At 37.6% G+C, this 15,760-nt stretch overlaps 2 protein-coding genes across 2 annotated transcripts; one reads left to right on the forward strand and one right to left on the reverse strand.

Annotated features, from left to right (window-relative positions):
• Window positions 1-136: 136 nt before the first annotated feature.
• On the reverse strand, window positions 137-3,622 carry LOC141840863 (amino acid permease 8-like). The gene is made up of 6 exons (XM_074728946.1): window positions 3,398-3,622; window positions 1,954-2,187; window positions 1,765-1,858; window positions 1,239-1,599; window positions 827-1,048; window positions 137-719 (listed from the first exon to the last, which is right to left on the reverse strand). The coding sequence occupies exons 1-6, from the start codon at window positions 3,444-3,446 to the stop codon at window positions 288-290; spliced, it is 1,392 nt and encodes a 463-aa protein (XP_074585047.1). The 5' UTR covers window positions 3,447-3,622; the 3' UTR covers window positions 137-287.
• A 1,358-nt stretch (window positions 3,623-4,980) lies between these two features.
• LOC141841428 (uncharacterized) lies at window positions 4,981-15,668 on the forward strand. The gene is made up of 12 exons (XM_074729602.1): window positions 4,981-5,141; window positions 5,972-7,216; window positions 8,223-8,230; window positions 9,590-9,765; window positions 10,333-10,393; window positions 10,479-10,574; window positions 11,132-11,226; window positions 11,438-11,551; window positions 12,856-12,923; window positions 14,272-14,382; window positions 14,985-15,216; window positions 15,346-15,668. Exons 2-12 carry the CDS (start codon window positions 6,036-6,038, stop codon window positions 15,454-15,456), a joined length of 2,253 nt encoding a protein of 750 aa, XP_074585703.1. The 5' UTR covers window positions 4,981-5,141; window positions 5,972-6,035; the 3' UTR covers window positions 15,457-15,668.
• Window positions 15,669-15,760: the final 92 nt, after the last annotated feature.

Raw genomic sequence — 15,760 nt, forward strand, 5'->3', positions numbered from 1 at the left:
GAAACAGGGATAGGTAAACGGGTCAATGGGTCGATGCATAGTCATAAAAATTTAATATAAAACCGAATTGACTGAGCTCCAGGTAACGGGCTCAATGATCTGTTTGTTGAGTTCACAACAATTCACAAATGTCGTTTTATTGTTATAAAAGATTTATGGCGTATTTTGCTGAAGATGATAAGTGCACAGTTGACCTTGGCCATACAAACAGTCAATCTAATCAACAACTGAACATGTCAAGGACCGGTACACAAACTTAATAGCAAGTGAATCCTTGTGATACAAACCTAAAGTTCAATCTTGAAGATGGTCGCATGCTTGAGGCGGTTGCCGATGTCAGCGACCGATCCGATTGCGGCCAATACCGAAACCACGAATGCTAGGACGCTCAGGCACTGAAGGATCACCCATTTTGGTTGCCATTGCTTGATCTTGGCTTGGGCTATGTATACAGTGACCGGGTAGTATACTGTTAATGGCCAGAATGCAATTGCCCCCAGTAACCCCAGGATTGCATTGAAGAAGGGTAGCATGAGGGATACCAATGTCGTTAAGACAACGAAGAACGTTCGGAAAACAAGCCTGCACTTGGTAAAGCGGATTGCTGGACCTTTGAGGAAAGGAAGCTTAAATGTGTATACATGGTGGAAGAAGGCTGATTCAGGCCACTTCTTCGCTAGCCAGCCTTCATACTTGGCATAGATGGGCTGCCCATACACCTGAAAATTTTCAGGTACAAGTTTAGTTGCCGTGATGTTGTATCAATATAGTTTCGACCAACAGATTGAAAATTATGCTAAAAAGATACGATGTAGTTTACCAGTACCTGAAAGGCCCCAACTAAATGAATGAGAACAGCAATATTAGCTATGTCAACGAGCCAAAATGGTTCCTTGAATCCGGTGAGGACATTCCCGGGAACATCGTTTCCGAAAGCAGCATAACCTATGCAACCGAGAGAAACATAGAAGATTGTTGTAACACCGATTCCATAGAAGGTAGCTCTCTTCATTGTCTGGTTCTCTGGAGGTGGTGATTTCAGTGTATCCTTGCAGCATGATGGAAATGTTAGGAAGCAAACTAGATCTACAAGCAACTTCAATTTGTTTTCTTCTTTTTTTTTAAAAAAATCCAATTTGTTTTGCAGAGAGGAAATCTATTTGCATAAATGACTCTAGAGCAATTGAACATACAACTGGGCATAGATTTTGGTAATATTGATTAAAAATGCATAGTACCTGGATTTCTATCAAAAGCATGGCATAGGTGTATGCAAATGCTATGTTTCCAAGAGCTTGCAATGCATGCCAGGTTTTGGTTGATGCAGAAACACCATCAACGCCAACTTTGACTCCGAGGACTGTCCCTCTAATTGCATGATGAGAAGCAAACTTTGCGATACACATGAACAACCCAATCAAAGAGTAAGCAAACGACATTACTGCAGCTACCACTGAGATTATTGTAATCTTCTCCAAGCTTGGGAACTGAGATAATACTACTTCGACCATGCCAAATATGATCATGTACAGAGTTCCTGAGGCACTGCATCTTGCATCATGACCCTTGTAATGGTAGCAGTTTGAACGCACAACTGCCCTGTTATATTGTTAACAGAATTGTTCAATCTTCTGTAGTGCATCATAACACAACCATTTTCTTTTAACTCATAACACATTCTCTTGATTTGGCAAAAAAAACAAAAAAGAAAAAAGAAAAGAGAGAGAGAGGAGTTTCAAGGTTCAATGAACGGAAATCACTCACATCATGCTTGTTGCAGCTGTGATAGTGTATCCTATCATAGTTCCCCATAGCATCACATATTGCACAAGACCACAAAATAACACATTTTTTGGACCTACGGAAGAAAAGTTCCATTCAATTAGTTAGAAGGGGGAAATTCTTGTATCTTAAACACTTGCTAATTTATGAACTCATTTTCTCAGCAAATACCAAGGGAAGATCGAACAACATCCATGTATGTGTAGTTCCTCCTTCCCTTTACTGGATCAGGTGTCCTGTAGCAATCTGTGAGTAGGATGGCAGTATAGTAAGTCACATAGGAGCATGCAATAAGAACAATAGGGCCTATGATCCATCCCATTTGAGCCACACTCCAAGGTAACGCAAGCACCCCAGATCCTATTACGGCAGTAACAGCATGCGTCGTTGCAGTCCACAGCGTCCCTGGATATTTTTTTTATAAAATAATTAAAATAACAGTAGTTCAACATATGATCACAGGTACTGCAAAAATAACAGCTTTTAAGCATAACAGAAGTAGAAATTTCAGCAAAAATGAACGCTTAGTAAATGACTATATTGACAGCTTTGAAGGAATTGTATTTTCTTAATTTTGGCCAAATGAATAATGTATACAGAATCTGAATGTATTCCTTCATTTTGAAGAATTTAAAGTTTAAGTGAGTTTAAGTATCTAACATGGCAATTAGACTATGTTAATTACGAATTATGATGGAGAGCTACATCTCGTATTCACTTCCATTTGGTTTGTTCATCTGATTTTAATCCTTTCTTTTGTAACATCAAAAGAATTCTACACCCGTTCATGTGCATTTTTAGAGTGTCAAAAGCTTTTGTAGAGAATGATGCCCACCTTCTTTGATCGAAAAGTTCAGAAAAAGAAGAAATTCTCATGGCTGACTAAGCATCACATTATTAGTAATTAGAGGCGAGCATTGTAAGGCATAGTTAAAAAGCTTAATGGATGATAAAGCACAAACTAGTAATGGATGGATCAAAGAAATTAAAGTGAGTGTTTTAAATGCAAAATGACAATGAATTCCACTACGAAAACACCATCACTTATATAGATATATATATCAATAATGGACCACTTCAAATGAGTATAACAGTTATTTCCCATGATCCGGTTTGTTCGTCAACTTATGGATCAGAGCACAACAGCCATATTCTAGCGCAAAGAAGATTCCACAAAGGTGGAGGGTCCCAAAATACTCATACCCAGCACTTTGGAATCCATCAACTTTCTCCGAAAGAGCAGAGAATACACTAAATGATATCCTAAAATCATGGTAATTTCCTAAAGATTCATGAGGAGCTTCTTATCTTTAAAGAAACAAGAATAGCAAGGCGGATTCTTGAGAACCTAACTCGTGGCAAACTCTTACTATTCATAGAGTAATTACACATACAAAAAACACTCGTAGAGCTAAAGGAGTAAGTTGCCATCTAATACTTGTTGAACACACACACTGAAGTAAATCGTAATCGATCGTTCTCACAATTAAAATCTGAAAACAAATGGTTGAAACTAGCGAGAGTTTCAGAAAAACAATAAACTCAAATCTTTCGACAGCCTCGAACAAAGCTGAGTTGTATGAATGAGGCAGTAGTCAAAGGGAATATTGCATACCTGTTCTTACACGATCATCATCTTCCACCGTCTCCAACTCTCCTCTCATCTTGAACAAGGAAAGCAAGAGCACTGGCCTCGTTGTCTTCACAGAGACGGTGAGGAGAAGCGAAAGCAGTTGGGTTCAGGATTTAAGGCGCGCCGGAGATTGAACCTGGCCTGCTTTCGACCTTGAATCCATTCATCGGAAGTAGCTTCGGTGCCGTTCCCACGTGTATGAAGGTTTCTGCGACATGGCTGCTGCGAGTAATGTCGCAATAAATGAAGCGGAAGAGGGCAGAGAGGAGTTGGGGCGGAGGGCCCATGCGATCGCCATGGCACGTCACGCCATCGGAACAGAGTGGGGAAGGGAAGAGGCTGTTCCGGACGAACCATAGAACAGGAATATCTGATACTCCTCCACACATCAGAACCATGAGCCCGCGAATGGTGTTGCGTGGATCGACCGAGACACGCGATCGTTACTGGATGGATTGGTGTTTGGTGTCTCAACCGAGACACGTGATTGAAACTATTGCTTTTTGCACGACGTCATATATTCAAAATTAACGGTTTTAATGTGCATACTTTAACGTACAAATCAAGTGTATACTATAACAATTATTAATACTTCTTTTTAATTTCATTTCATTATTTTTATTACTGGTTGCTAGCTTTTATATTTTCATTATACGACATAAAATGAATTAATAAACCTTCACAATAGAATGACGAATTATTTTATTATATATATATATATAGAGTCCTGATCTGCCGCGCGACGCATCCCGCACGACAGCTCCGACCCACCGCCGTCGTCGCGCCGCCGTCCGGTCACCGACGGCCGCCGGACCGGACGCATTGGAAAGCCAGCTCGCCCGCGCTCCGGCCGGGGCCGGATTGTGGCCGGAATCCGATCGGAATCCGGCCAGAAACGCAACAGAACGACCCTTGTCCGATTTCAGCGGAAATCGGTCGGATTCCGGCCGGAGACCGGCCGCGGTCGACGCGCCGGCGTCGGGCGCGTCGATCGCGGTCGGATTCCGGCCGGAGACCGGACGCGGTCGACGCGCCGGCGTCGGGCGCGTCGATCGCGGTCGGTCTCCGGCCGTGATTCGGTCGGAATCGGCCAACAATAGCTGTTGGCCGATTTCGGCCGATTTCGACCGAATTTGGCCGGATTCCGATCGAATTTGGCCGGAATACGGCCACCGGACCCGGTGCCGGCGAGTTGCGCATCCATCGCCGCCGGTCCGGTGGCCGGAGATGGCCGGACGGCGGTGAACAGCGGCGGAGAAGCGGCAAACGTCCGAGGAGAAATACTGTGCATCGTGAAAATGGACGGTCGGGATGATTCGCGCACGGGTGTGCAGGAATCAGTCGCGCGGCAGATCAATTTTCTATATATATATATATATATATATATATATATATATATATATATATATATATATATATATATGTGTGTATTTTTATTACAAAGTAGGAGGATAGAACATGGACTGGGCTATTAGATGAAAGCCCAAGCCCATATGGGAGGAGGGTTCATTAGTTGGGACCTGGAGGAGGATCCTTCCATTCGCATTCTCTTGCTCTCTCTCTAAGTGGCACCTCGTCAGCGCGGCGAATCCCACTCTCTCTCCCCCTGGCCCTTGCCGCCTCGGCCCGTCTGCCTTCATAGATTGATGAAGCTGTTCTTCGTTTTCTTTTAAATTCTGCTCTGTTCTATTCGGCCGCTCTCTTGATGGATTAATCATCAATCAAGGTTCAAATTTTTGTTTTGTGGTCAATTTGGAAGCTTAATTCTTTGGTCCTGTTTTTTTGCTGTGAAATATCATCTTTCCCTCAAAAATTGTTTGATATTGGGTATGTTGGTTGAAGAATTGTATTGGATTTTCCTGGTCTTGCAAGTATCTGGTTGACTGTGTAATGCGTAATTGTCTTTACCAAATTACAGATGTATTCTGCTTGTTCCTTCGACTTCATCTCATGATTTTCCATGGGCGTCTTTCTGAGGAGTTGATTGCTTTTTCAGTTTAGAACCGTTGGATTCGAACGTAGTTGCTTGCCCATTGTCGAGTTCATTTGTCCCTAGAGGCATAGTAGCTCTGTTAGGGTTTTTTTTTATCTGCTAATTTGCTGGCGGAATCAGGTACTCAAATCAACTATTCTTTCTTGTTAACGCAACCTTATCTCCATTCCGTGTAACACATACGCAACATCTGCCAACATTTGTTTTTAATACAATTTGACCTCTTAACACAGTGAGATTTGCTATCCTAACACCACATCATTTCTCTAACTTAAATTATGTATTTTCCGTCAAATGTCTAAGTCAAAGTTGGTCAATCACATGTTATGAGATAAATATTTCCCACATTTGAGACCTTATTTTGTATTGTAGTGATTGTTGCTAGATTGTTGGATTTTTTTTTTGAGACAATAAATTCCATTTCTAGGATTTGAATTTTTTTTGGTATTTCTTCCCCTATTGATTAGTAGCTGATTAAATGTTCCTAATCAGTATGATATGGATGGTTCACGATTTACCTAGGGTTTTATACTAATTACCAGTTCCTCTTCTCTTTGCCACAGGCGGTGGATGGTTATCAACAACCCTTCAGATTGAAGAAGCAACCCATTGCTAAGTTTAAGCATTATGAGTGGTGTTCCAAAGAGGTTGCACGAGGAGGGTGGGCATTCTACACCTCTAAAACGACCACATGAAGAACTTGTCATATCTTCCTCTCCATCTGGAAAGCCCAGCCAATCAGTTGGTAATGAATTTCACAACCCTCTTGACCATGGACAGAAAGGAAGAGTAGCAAAAGCTCAACGTTTAGAATCCCGTGAAGTTGATAAAAGATCATCTCTGCTACATCGATTGCCTTCGGCATCTATTAGTTCATTTGACCATCCAATAGCATCTGAAAACAGATTAGATTTAAAGAGAGACGTTAAGAGCGAAGGTTGGGAAGACAAAGAACATAGAATGGATAGAGGTGATTTTAGAAATGATACAAAATTTGAGAAAGACTATGTTGTAACTAATGCTCATTCGAATTGGAAAGATAGTAAAGAGCATCACAGGAGTAGAAAATCTGCAACTGAAGGTTTGAATTCATGGTCTGGATCTCGGAGTGGTTTACAAAGTGCTAATGAGCTTACAAAGGATCTGATAGCAGCTGAGGAGCGCTCTGTTGAAACACTCGACACAATTGGAGATAACAAAGTAGATCAGAAAGTTGAAGAAAAATTCAGAGATAAGGACAGGAAAACAAAGGAAAGAGAAATTGGTGAAAAGGACAAGGATAAAAATGATTTCCAGAACAATATACAGCTTGGTGGTGCTAGTGATGAACGCAAAGATCTGCTGAGAGAAGAGAGAGACATTGAAAAATTGGAAAGGGAGAGGAAAGATTTGCAGAAAGATAAAGAATGGAATATGAAGGATACTTTGAAGAGAGAATCAACTGTAAATGAAAAGGATAATTTTCAAGCTGAAAAGGAGATCATGGATGGTTCTGTCAGAAGCTTTGAGCAGGATAACACTACCTCTGAACCTAAGAGAGGAAAAGTTGATAGCTGGAAAATTCATGATAAGGACATGAAAGAGAAAAAAAGAGAAGGGAATGGAGAACTGGGAGAGAGACAGGAACAACGTGGTAAGCATCAGGACAAGGAAGGAAATGATAGTATTGCAGAAGGAGATGGGACTACAGAGAAAGAGAAGGAAGCTTTTGGTGGTCTTCAACAGCGCCGGAGACTGCGGTCAAGAGGAACTCCTCAAACACCTCAACGTGAAGCTCATCCTCGATCTAGAGCACGTGATACTGATGGGTATGCTTCAATGTCTTCTGTGTGTCTGTAAACTCTATCGCAGAATATCCTATCTGTATTCTTTTCTCCATTTTCTTTATGGCGTGCCTATTTTTTAGATCTGAAAGCAGTTTGTTTGATTTTTGTTTTTTTGCAATTCTTGTTGGTTAACAGAAAAATCTTTGTTCACACCAGTTTCTTATTCCACCATTGCTAATTAATTTTCAGTAAACTTGGTTTTGTCCTTTTGCTCATAACTTCTTTTTGCTTATTCACTATGGCTGATTAGTTATGGAATGACTCACTTGGCATTGACCTTATGGAAAATTAACGTCTTGGTTTTGAAGATGATCTGATTTGATTCTTGTGGATATTTAGCCCAAGTGTTTAAGCTAATTAGTTATTGCATAGTTGGTTGCTTAAAAAGAGCAGTTAAGCATCTGTTCTTCTCTAATCAGTTAGTTACTGTGTCATAATTCTGTTTTGTTCCAAGTGTCCAATAATATTATCTAATTCTGATGATTTTATTTGTTCCTGTTCCCTCTTCCACCTTGTACTATCATTTGTAATACTTCGTACACATTGATGCTTATAGTATATGCAATTTCATGGCAGAAATGTTTCTTAATGATGTCTTTATTGCGTTGATGAGCCTCTTTGAACCTTTGTTCCTTTCATCATGGTTGTTTTTTTCTGATCCCAAATAGTTGGGAGTTGGGACTTATGGTTTGTTGTTGCTTATAGGATTGTGTAATGAATTGGTCATTATCATTGAGTTTTTTATTACTTCATTCACTGGCTACCTTTACAGGCCTTGGTTTTTTCCCCTCTTAACGGACTGTAATTCTTCATTTTGTTTGTTTCATCTTATTGACATAGTGTACTACTTTTCCACTTGAAGTTTGTAATTAAGAATTTGAGTCTTTTTTTTTTTTGTCACGGGTATTTAATTTTCCTTTGGTTTAATTTTTATTTTTGCTAAGCCATCGCTAACATGTATATTTTTTTCTTGTTTTTCATTTTGCAGATCTCAAGGTCAGTTTCATTCTTTTTGTTTATGGCTTTTAATTTTGGCGACTCACTATCTGGTTGCCATTTGGTGCAAATTGGGGAGTTTTGCTGAACTAGAGTCACTCGTTGCTTCAGAATTAGTGAATACAACTTTATGTCCAGCATTTATTTATCTTTTTTATTTTCATGCTTTTGTAGCCTCTGACTCCATTATACAGCATGACTTAAGTATTCACCAAGGATATTATGAGGTGCCCCTTTTGAAAATTAATGCAACACCCGGTGGGACAGATGTAGAGAATATCAATTTTCATAAACTCTATGTGTCATGTCTGTTTTTCCTTTAATATTTGATCCAAATATGCACTGAATTTCATCTAATTTACCCATTTCTTTACTGTTTTTAGGTTTTAAAACTATTTTTCTCAAGGTTTGAACTTCTGTTTTTATTGACATGAGAATATCAAAATTAGTTTGTGCATTTATTCATTTTTTTTAATGATGGTCTATTTGTTTGATTCAGTGTTCAATATACGCCATAACATATTCCTTAAGTTATTGTTAAGGTTTAAACTTGAAGTTGGCAATCTATGTTGTCTTTGCTTCTGTTTGATCTGGTTTTTTCTTAGTTTAATTAATGCTCCACTTGGACCTAGTATCTTGTTTTATGTGCTGCTAATGCTAACTGGCCATCGGTTTTGATTACATTTCTGTGGTTGCATACTCTTCATTGGTGACTTTATTGATTTATTCTGCATAATGGTTCTAGGTATTTCTTAACAGCTTACATTATTCCCTTGACTGCTCTCTCCCCATTTTTTGTTTTGCCTTTCTACCTGTTGGAAATTAATTTAGTCTGGTTACTGAAAAACTAATATACATTTGATTTGCCTCTTGAATATATAATGCATTATTGTTTTGGGTAGAGATTGGCAACTTGTATATCTAAGGAAATAGAGTCAATAAAAGAGGGATGTCTTGTGAATGTGATATCTTCAGAAATACCTGACCTAGCATCTTGCTTGTGCAAGGTTTTGTATTTGCAATTCTAGCAACAATGGAATTCAATTATACCGGAATCAGTAATTTACTTCTTTGATTCATGTTTAAAATTTGTGCTTCCTTTTAATTAGTTGAAAGCTGATGTGTTTCTAACCTTTTCAAAATTTACCTCCAGCTTTAGCCTCCTTCCATTGTTTTTATTCTGCTAAATACCTCCCCTTCATTTATGAATTTATTAGTATTTTGACCCACTAGATGGTAAAATATGCATAGATAAAGCAAATTATATACTGGACTTCTCCTTTAGAACATAAATTGTTGCAATTTTTGGACATCAGACTTGCTTTTCTGTCTTTCTCATGTGCTGTCCTTCCACTACAGGAAAATCTGATGCTTCTGCAATAGTCTATAAAGCAGGTGAGTGTATGCAGGAACTTATGAAGTCTTGGAAGGAATTTAAAGCATCTCAGGATGTACAAAATGACAACATCTTGCAAGATGGCCCGACTCTAGAAATTCGAATACCTGCAGAATATATAACTTCCACAAATCGACAAGTAATAAAGCAATCCCTTTTTAGGCTTCATATCGTTAACCCTTATTTGTCTCAATTGTATAGTTTGTCTACATGAACGTATCTCTTTGCAAGGCTATATTATTAATAATATTTAAATTAATCCAATTATCTTTTATTGAGGATTATTGTTTTTATCTGGGTTCTGAAATTCAGGCCACCAGTTAGAAGATAAATCAACTAAATTTAATATCTAGATAAAAACACACACCAGAACAATTCATTACCAGAATAGTGAAATGTTGGTAATTTTTATTTCTTTACTGAATCTCTACCTTCCCAAAAACGATTACTGCAGAAGCATAAATACCAATCAAATCAGTGATTTTTTTTGTTCTATGATTATTTAAGAAAATAACTGTCAATAAATAATCTTGTGATTTGCCACAAAGGAATCAAGCAGTATATAGTGTATGCTATATATTCTTTGAATAAGGCCTCCAATTCAAAACTGGATCAAATAATTCAGTGCAGATGAAGAATGACATCATTAAGTATGAACAATCAGTTCAGTCAATGAATGTAATGTAACACAAGTAACTCCCTGCAGGTGAAAGGTGCTCAGCTTTGGGGTACAGATATATACACAAATGATTCAGATCTAGTCGCTGGTATATTTTACTGCTCCATTGTGGGATATTTATATTTTTGAATTTTGTATTCTTGGAGATTTTCTGAATGGCTATTATTGGTCAGTTCTAATGCACACTGGTTATATCTCCACATCATCTCGTCCACCACCTGGCATTCAAGAGTTACGTGTAACAGTTCGAGTTCTACAATCACAAGAATGTAAGTATAATGGGATAAAAGCATTCTTAGGAATTAGGATCCTAATATATGATATTCAATGCTCTGGGTTCTTGATTCTTGAATGAGTTGGATTACCCTCAGTAGATCTTTTTTTGATAGTTTAACAGTGCAAAATAACTACCCTGAATTCAGATTTAAGTTAGGAAGCCTGAGTACTACATCAGGTCTAGAAGTTCTGCTGCTTTATTTCTGGTTGTCAGTGATGAGTTGTTTGGCCACCTTCTAATTTAAAGTTGCTTGTGTTTGTTTTTATGGCTAGTTCACCATGTTTCTATGGCCATGTTGCATTACATGCATTTTGTACTTCTTCTAAGTGTTTTCTTTTGATTTTTTGCTTTAGATTGATGCTTGAAGAATGTTTGCTCTATCAAGAGCTACATTTTTTTAAAAAAACTAAAATCATTCTTTATTTACGAACTTGTTACTTGCAGCTGTACTACTATTGTACGTTTTATCTGTGACTATTACATTTCTGCAATTAGAATACTTCTTTGCGTGTTATCCAATAAGTTGCTTTTCCCTCTTCCTTATTACAGGTTATACCTCAACTTTACGAAACAATGTACGTTCACGGGCATGGGGTGAAGGAATTGATTGTAGTTTTCGTGTTGAGCATTGCTGCATTGTGAAGGTATGTATCTTTCCTGACTGATTTTCTTAAGTTTCATGCGCTCCTGAAAATTCATTGTCATTATCAGTCTTGTTTTCTATTTATGCTTTAGAGGGCGCACGTCTAGAATAATTTATGATTGGAATGCTTCTTACTTGCATTTTAATGAATTTATATTGCATATATCTCATCTGACTGTTTCTCATTTTAATGTGGTTATCTCTGATGACAGAAATGTGGTGGGACAATTGATCTGGAACCTCGACTTACATATACATCAGCAGTGGAGCCAACAATAGCTCCAATATCAGTTGAGCGTACGATGACAACAAGAGCTGCAGCTTCGGTAGTACAATTATCTCTTCACAAGATTTAATATACACCCTGAAAATTCACTTTCATAGTAAAAAAATACTAATTGTTTATATCATTATCTACAATCTATTAAAGCAATTGACATTTTTTTATTATCCTTTTTTTTTAAACTTTTCAACCACTGATATTAAATGCAAATCCATAATATGCTGTATAGTGTAGAAGTTTATTAGATATATTAACAGATGAATTTTACAAATTGTGTTCTGTGGAATGTAGAATCTAACTGTTAATAGATGTGATCCAACCAAAATGATAGCAGCTTAGGTGGTGGCATCCCTTTCAAACAAGGGTCAAAAGTCCTCCCAAACTTGGACATGTGGGACTAAAATGAGCCTCCTAGCTCTTCAGTCAGCCTCAGTTAGGTAGGAGGTAAAACTATGGAAATCATGTTGTTACGGATCCATTTCTAGCAAGATCCATGACATTTCTTCCTTCCCAGATCTAGCTGTTCTTATGCTAATCCCATACTCAATACCCATGTGGAAGGAGTGCTGGTTCACATACCAATATATTATGAGCCCCCAATTGAACCAAAATTGATAACCTTGGCATGACATTCCCTTCGCGTAAGATCCTCAAGGTCTTCCCAAATTGTCCACGGAGTGTTCGAGAGCGATCCTGTTAGCTCTTCACCTTAGCATCTGAAACCTGGTTGTCGACCATGTCTTCGCAGACCTGCTTCTAGCAATGTCTATGACACTAACCCAATCTAACCTTCTACCCACTATCTTCCTACCATATGGTATTGTTAACACAAAGTCTAACCTTGAACATAGATAACAATCTCAATCATAATCTCATCAGAACGATCATACAACATTAATATTCTATGTTGGTTTAATTATTTAACATTAATATACTATTTCACCCCTAAGCTGAATTCCAATCATATAGATTTAGGAGTCCTCAGGTGACAATGATCTTAATTTCTAGTCTCAATCACAGCCCTTGGTAGTTCACTTAATGCAATTCCCTTCAGATACTCATATGTCACTAGGGCATATAGTACCTTTTCAAATCAGACATATGGTTTTAGCATGTAGACCATAAAAAATTAAACTACCTCCCTGTTTCGCACAGTTGTTTCTTTAATGGTTGTAAAACTTTCGTAATTAGATTGTAGTTTCTGAATATCTAAAAATAAATTTCATATGGTAGAAAGTGAATCATAAGATTTTGGATTTCTCCTTTGTGTTATTCAATTTACTGTGTATGGAAGCTTGATGGATCACTCCTTGATCTTGATAGTTTTTCTATTATTTTCTTTTGCAGAATGCTTTGCGTCATCAAAGATTTGTTCGAGAAGTTACTATTCAGTACAATCTTTGCAATGAACCATGGTAATTGCAATTTCAATTGTCATGTCAATACTAAAGAAATATTTGCTTCTCTCCATATTTAAGGTAGATAGTTTACGGGCTTTTTAAAAAAATCTAAGTAACTTGTTCATCAAGTTTACTTCAGAATTTATTCGCTGATATTGCCTTTTCAGGTATTTGTCTCTACACATCATCATAATCAGCAAGGCCATATCGAAAGTAATATTCAAATCATATTTATCTGTATACATAAAAACAATAAAATATTAATATAAATGTATTTTAGATAAAAGCATGAAAACTAGATATTATGTTATAAGGGCGCTCTGGAAATATAAACTATGCTACCACCGACAAACTGCAGAATTTAAAGTGAGAATCAATTTGCCAATTTCAAACAATGAATTAACCATAATCAAGAGTTAAACTGTCTGTCTAACTTTTCTTATTTAGCGTTATCTTGAAAATCTTAGAATATGCATCATTTGAAAATTTCAGAGTTGCAATTTGTTTAGTCACATTGAAGCATACTACTTTACACCACTGTTATAACCTAATGACAGACATTTGTATAATGAAATATAAAAGATTCCATATAAACAAGCAGTGAGGCTTTTCTTCCTTTCTCTGTGTACAGGGTGTCAGAGCCAATGGTGAGGACCTGAATCCTCATCATTGCTCCAATTTGGGAGCAAGATTATGTAATTATGATCTTTCAAGGAGGATCTGATTCATCTATGATTTGCATATTTGTATAAGATTTGTGTTATTTGATAGATAGTCAAGTATTCTTCTTACTGAGACTGTTTAATTATAAATTGAACTTGTGTACAATTAATGTTCTTGCTTTCCCCTCTTATGGTGCTCTTGTGAAATTGGAGACGCCGATGTGGTTGTTCATGCTAAGGAGTTGTATAAACCTCATGTTTTAAATAAGTTATCCTGTGCTTCTTTTGATACAATGTCACAAGTCCCCTCAAGCTCAGAATTCTCCATTTGCACATCACCTGTTTTCTTCTTGCAAGCAAAGGTTGGAATCCGCCAACCTAGCGGCCCCACACGATCGGCCCCCCGACCATCTGTGAGGAGGTAAATCACGGTGAATGCGGGACTGGTCAGGACATGTTGGTCGTGGGTTTTGTACATGGCAGATTTTGATATTATCGCAATTGCTACCAATGACCCTCGAACCGCCGACCTCTTCTTGCAAGCATACATGTCCTGACCAGTTGACCCCGCCCGTGGGGGCACCTGTTTTCTAGTTTCATGCATAATGGTACTGACTTGCTATTTCTTATTTCTGTGAGTGCATGATGCAGCCTTTACCCCATTATTTCCCCTGGAATGATTTCTTTCTTATGTTCCTTAGGCTGAAATACACAATTAATATTGTTGCTGATAAGGGTCTCAAGAAACCTCTTTATACTTCTGCACGATTAAAGAAAGGAGAAGTTTTATTTTTGGAGACACATTTCAACAGGTGTGCTTATTGCCACATTGCTTTCTTATATTGTTTCCTTTATCATATCAAATGGCAATAAATTACTTTTAAAAGATGTGCTTGATAAGTTTTCATACTCGTAAGATGTCTGATAACCTTGTTTTCTACTCCCTTATTCTTTGCTCGTTAAGATTATTGTTGTTATCTGGGACTAATGCAGCTTTTGTTGTTGTTGGTTAGGATTTGGGATCATTGCTGACTAGATGAAAAATACCTCATCGAGGAATTTAATGTTTTTTCTGTAAAACTTGGTAGTTTCCTGATGAGATGATGGAATTTCATTTGTTGCACTATTTGTGCACGCTTGTCTGTTTATTATTTTATGGAATACAGTTAGTGGAGTCTATTGCTTTTGATAAAACAGTTTATCTGGATGAAACTCTTATAATCTGATGGAGAATGCTGAAAGTTAATTAGCAATATTATTGGATAGAAATTTACTTGAAGCAGAAAAAGATAGAATTGACCAAGTTGGAGAGAGTTCCAACAAATAAATTAGAGAATTTACTTTATAATTATACATAAGTTCAGTTACTTTTGGCAACATAGCCATTTCTTAACTTGCGACCTCCTTGTTGCAGATATGAACTTTGTTTTAATGGAGAGAAGGCCATTCCATCCACTTCTCAAGCAATAGATTTTGAGCATGAGAAACTACAAAACCATGGTTGTTTGCATGTTCCAAATGGAGATAGAAATTCCACAGAACGTGAGACTGTTATTGATGTATTTAAGTGGTCCCGCTGTAAAACGCCATTGCCTGAGAAGCTTATGAGGTCGGCAGGAATCCCCTTACCGGGGGAACATCTAGAGGTACTACTAATTAATCAAAGATAACCTTTTAGGGTTATACTGCTAAGATTTCTTTTCAAAACTCAAATCCGCTTTGAAAACATTGTTCCTCGACAACAACTCGTTTGCTCCTCTTTGTTTTTTGCTCAGATATTGTATGATAGCTTGGATTGGGAGGATATCCAGTGGTCACAAACTGGAGTTTGGGTGGCTGGCAAGGAGTATCTGCTTGCTCGAGTACATTTTCTATCTCCAAATTAGTAGTGCATTATATGATATAACTAGAATTCTTTGTAACAAGTAGTGCATGCATGTATGTTTATATTGCCTAGCGCGTGCCCCTTTGTACCTCCCCACTGGCAATTTAAATTTACGTAGCACCAAGAGTTTGTGTTCTCCCTAACACACATTACTTATTTTTGTGTCGATGTATTATTTTTACTAGATTATTAACAGTTGCATTGATGGTTTTTCAGTAGTAAATTTATGACTAAGTGGCAGTGGAGATATTCACAAAAAGGCAGATTTTAAAATAATTTAAGAATTGACTAGTTTATGTGCCATT

Source organism: Curcuma longa, chromosome 11 (genome assembly GCF_044706935.1).
Source record: "Curcuma longa cultivar G26 ecotype Majalengka, Jawa Barat chromosome 11, ITB_CL_G26_1.1, whole genome shotgun sequence".
Lineage (NCBI taxonomy): Eukaryota > Viridiplantae > Streptophyta > Magnoliopsida > Zingiberales > Zingiberaceae > Curcuma > Curcuma longa.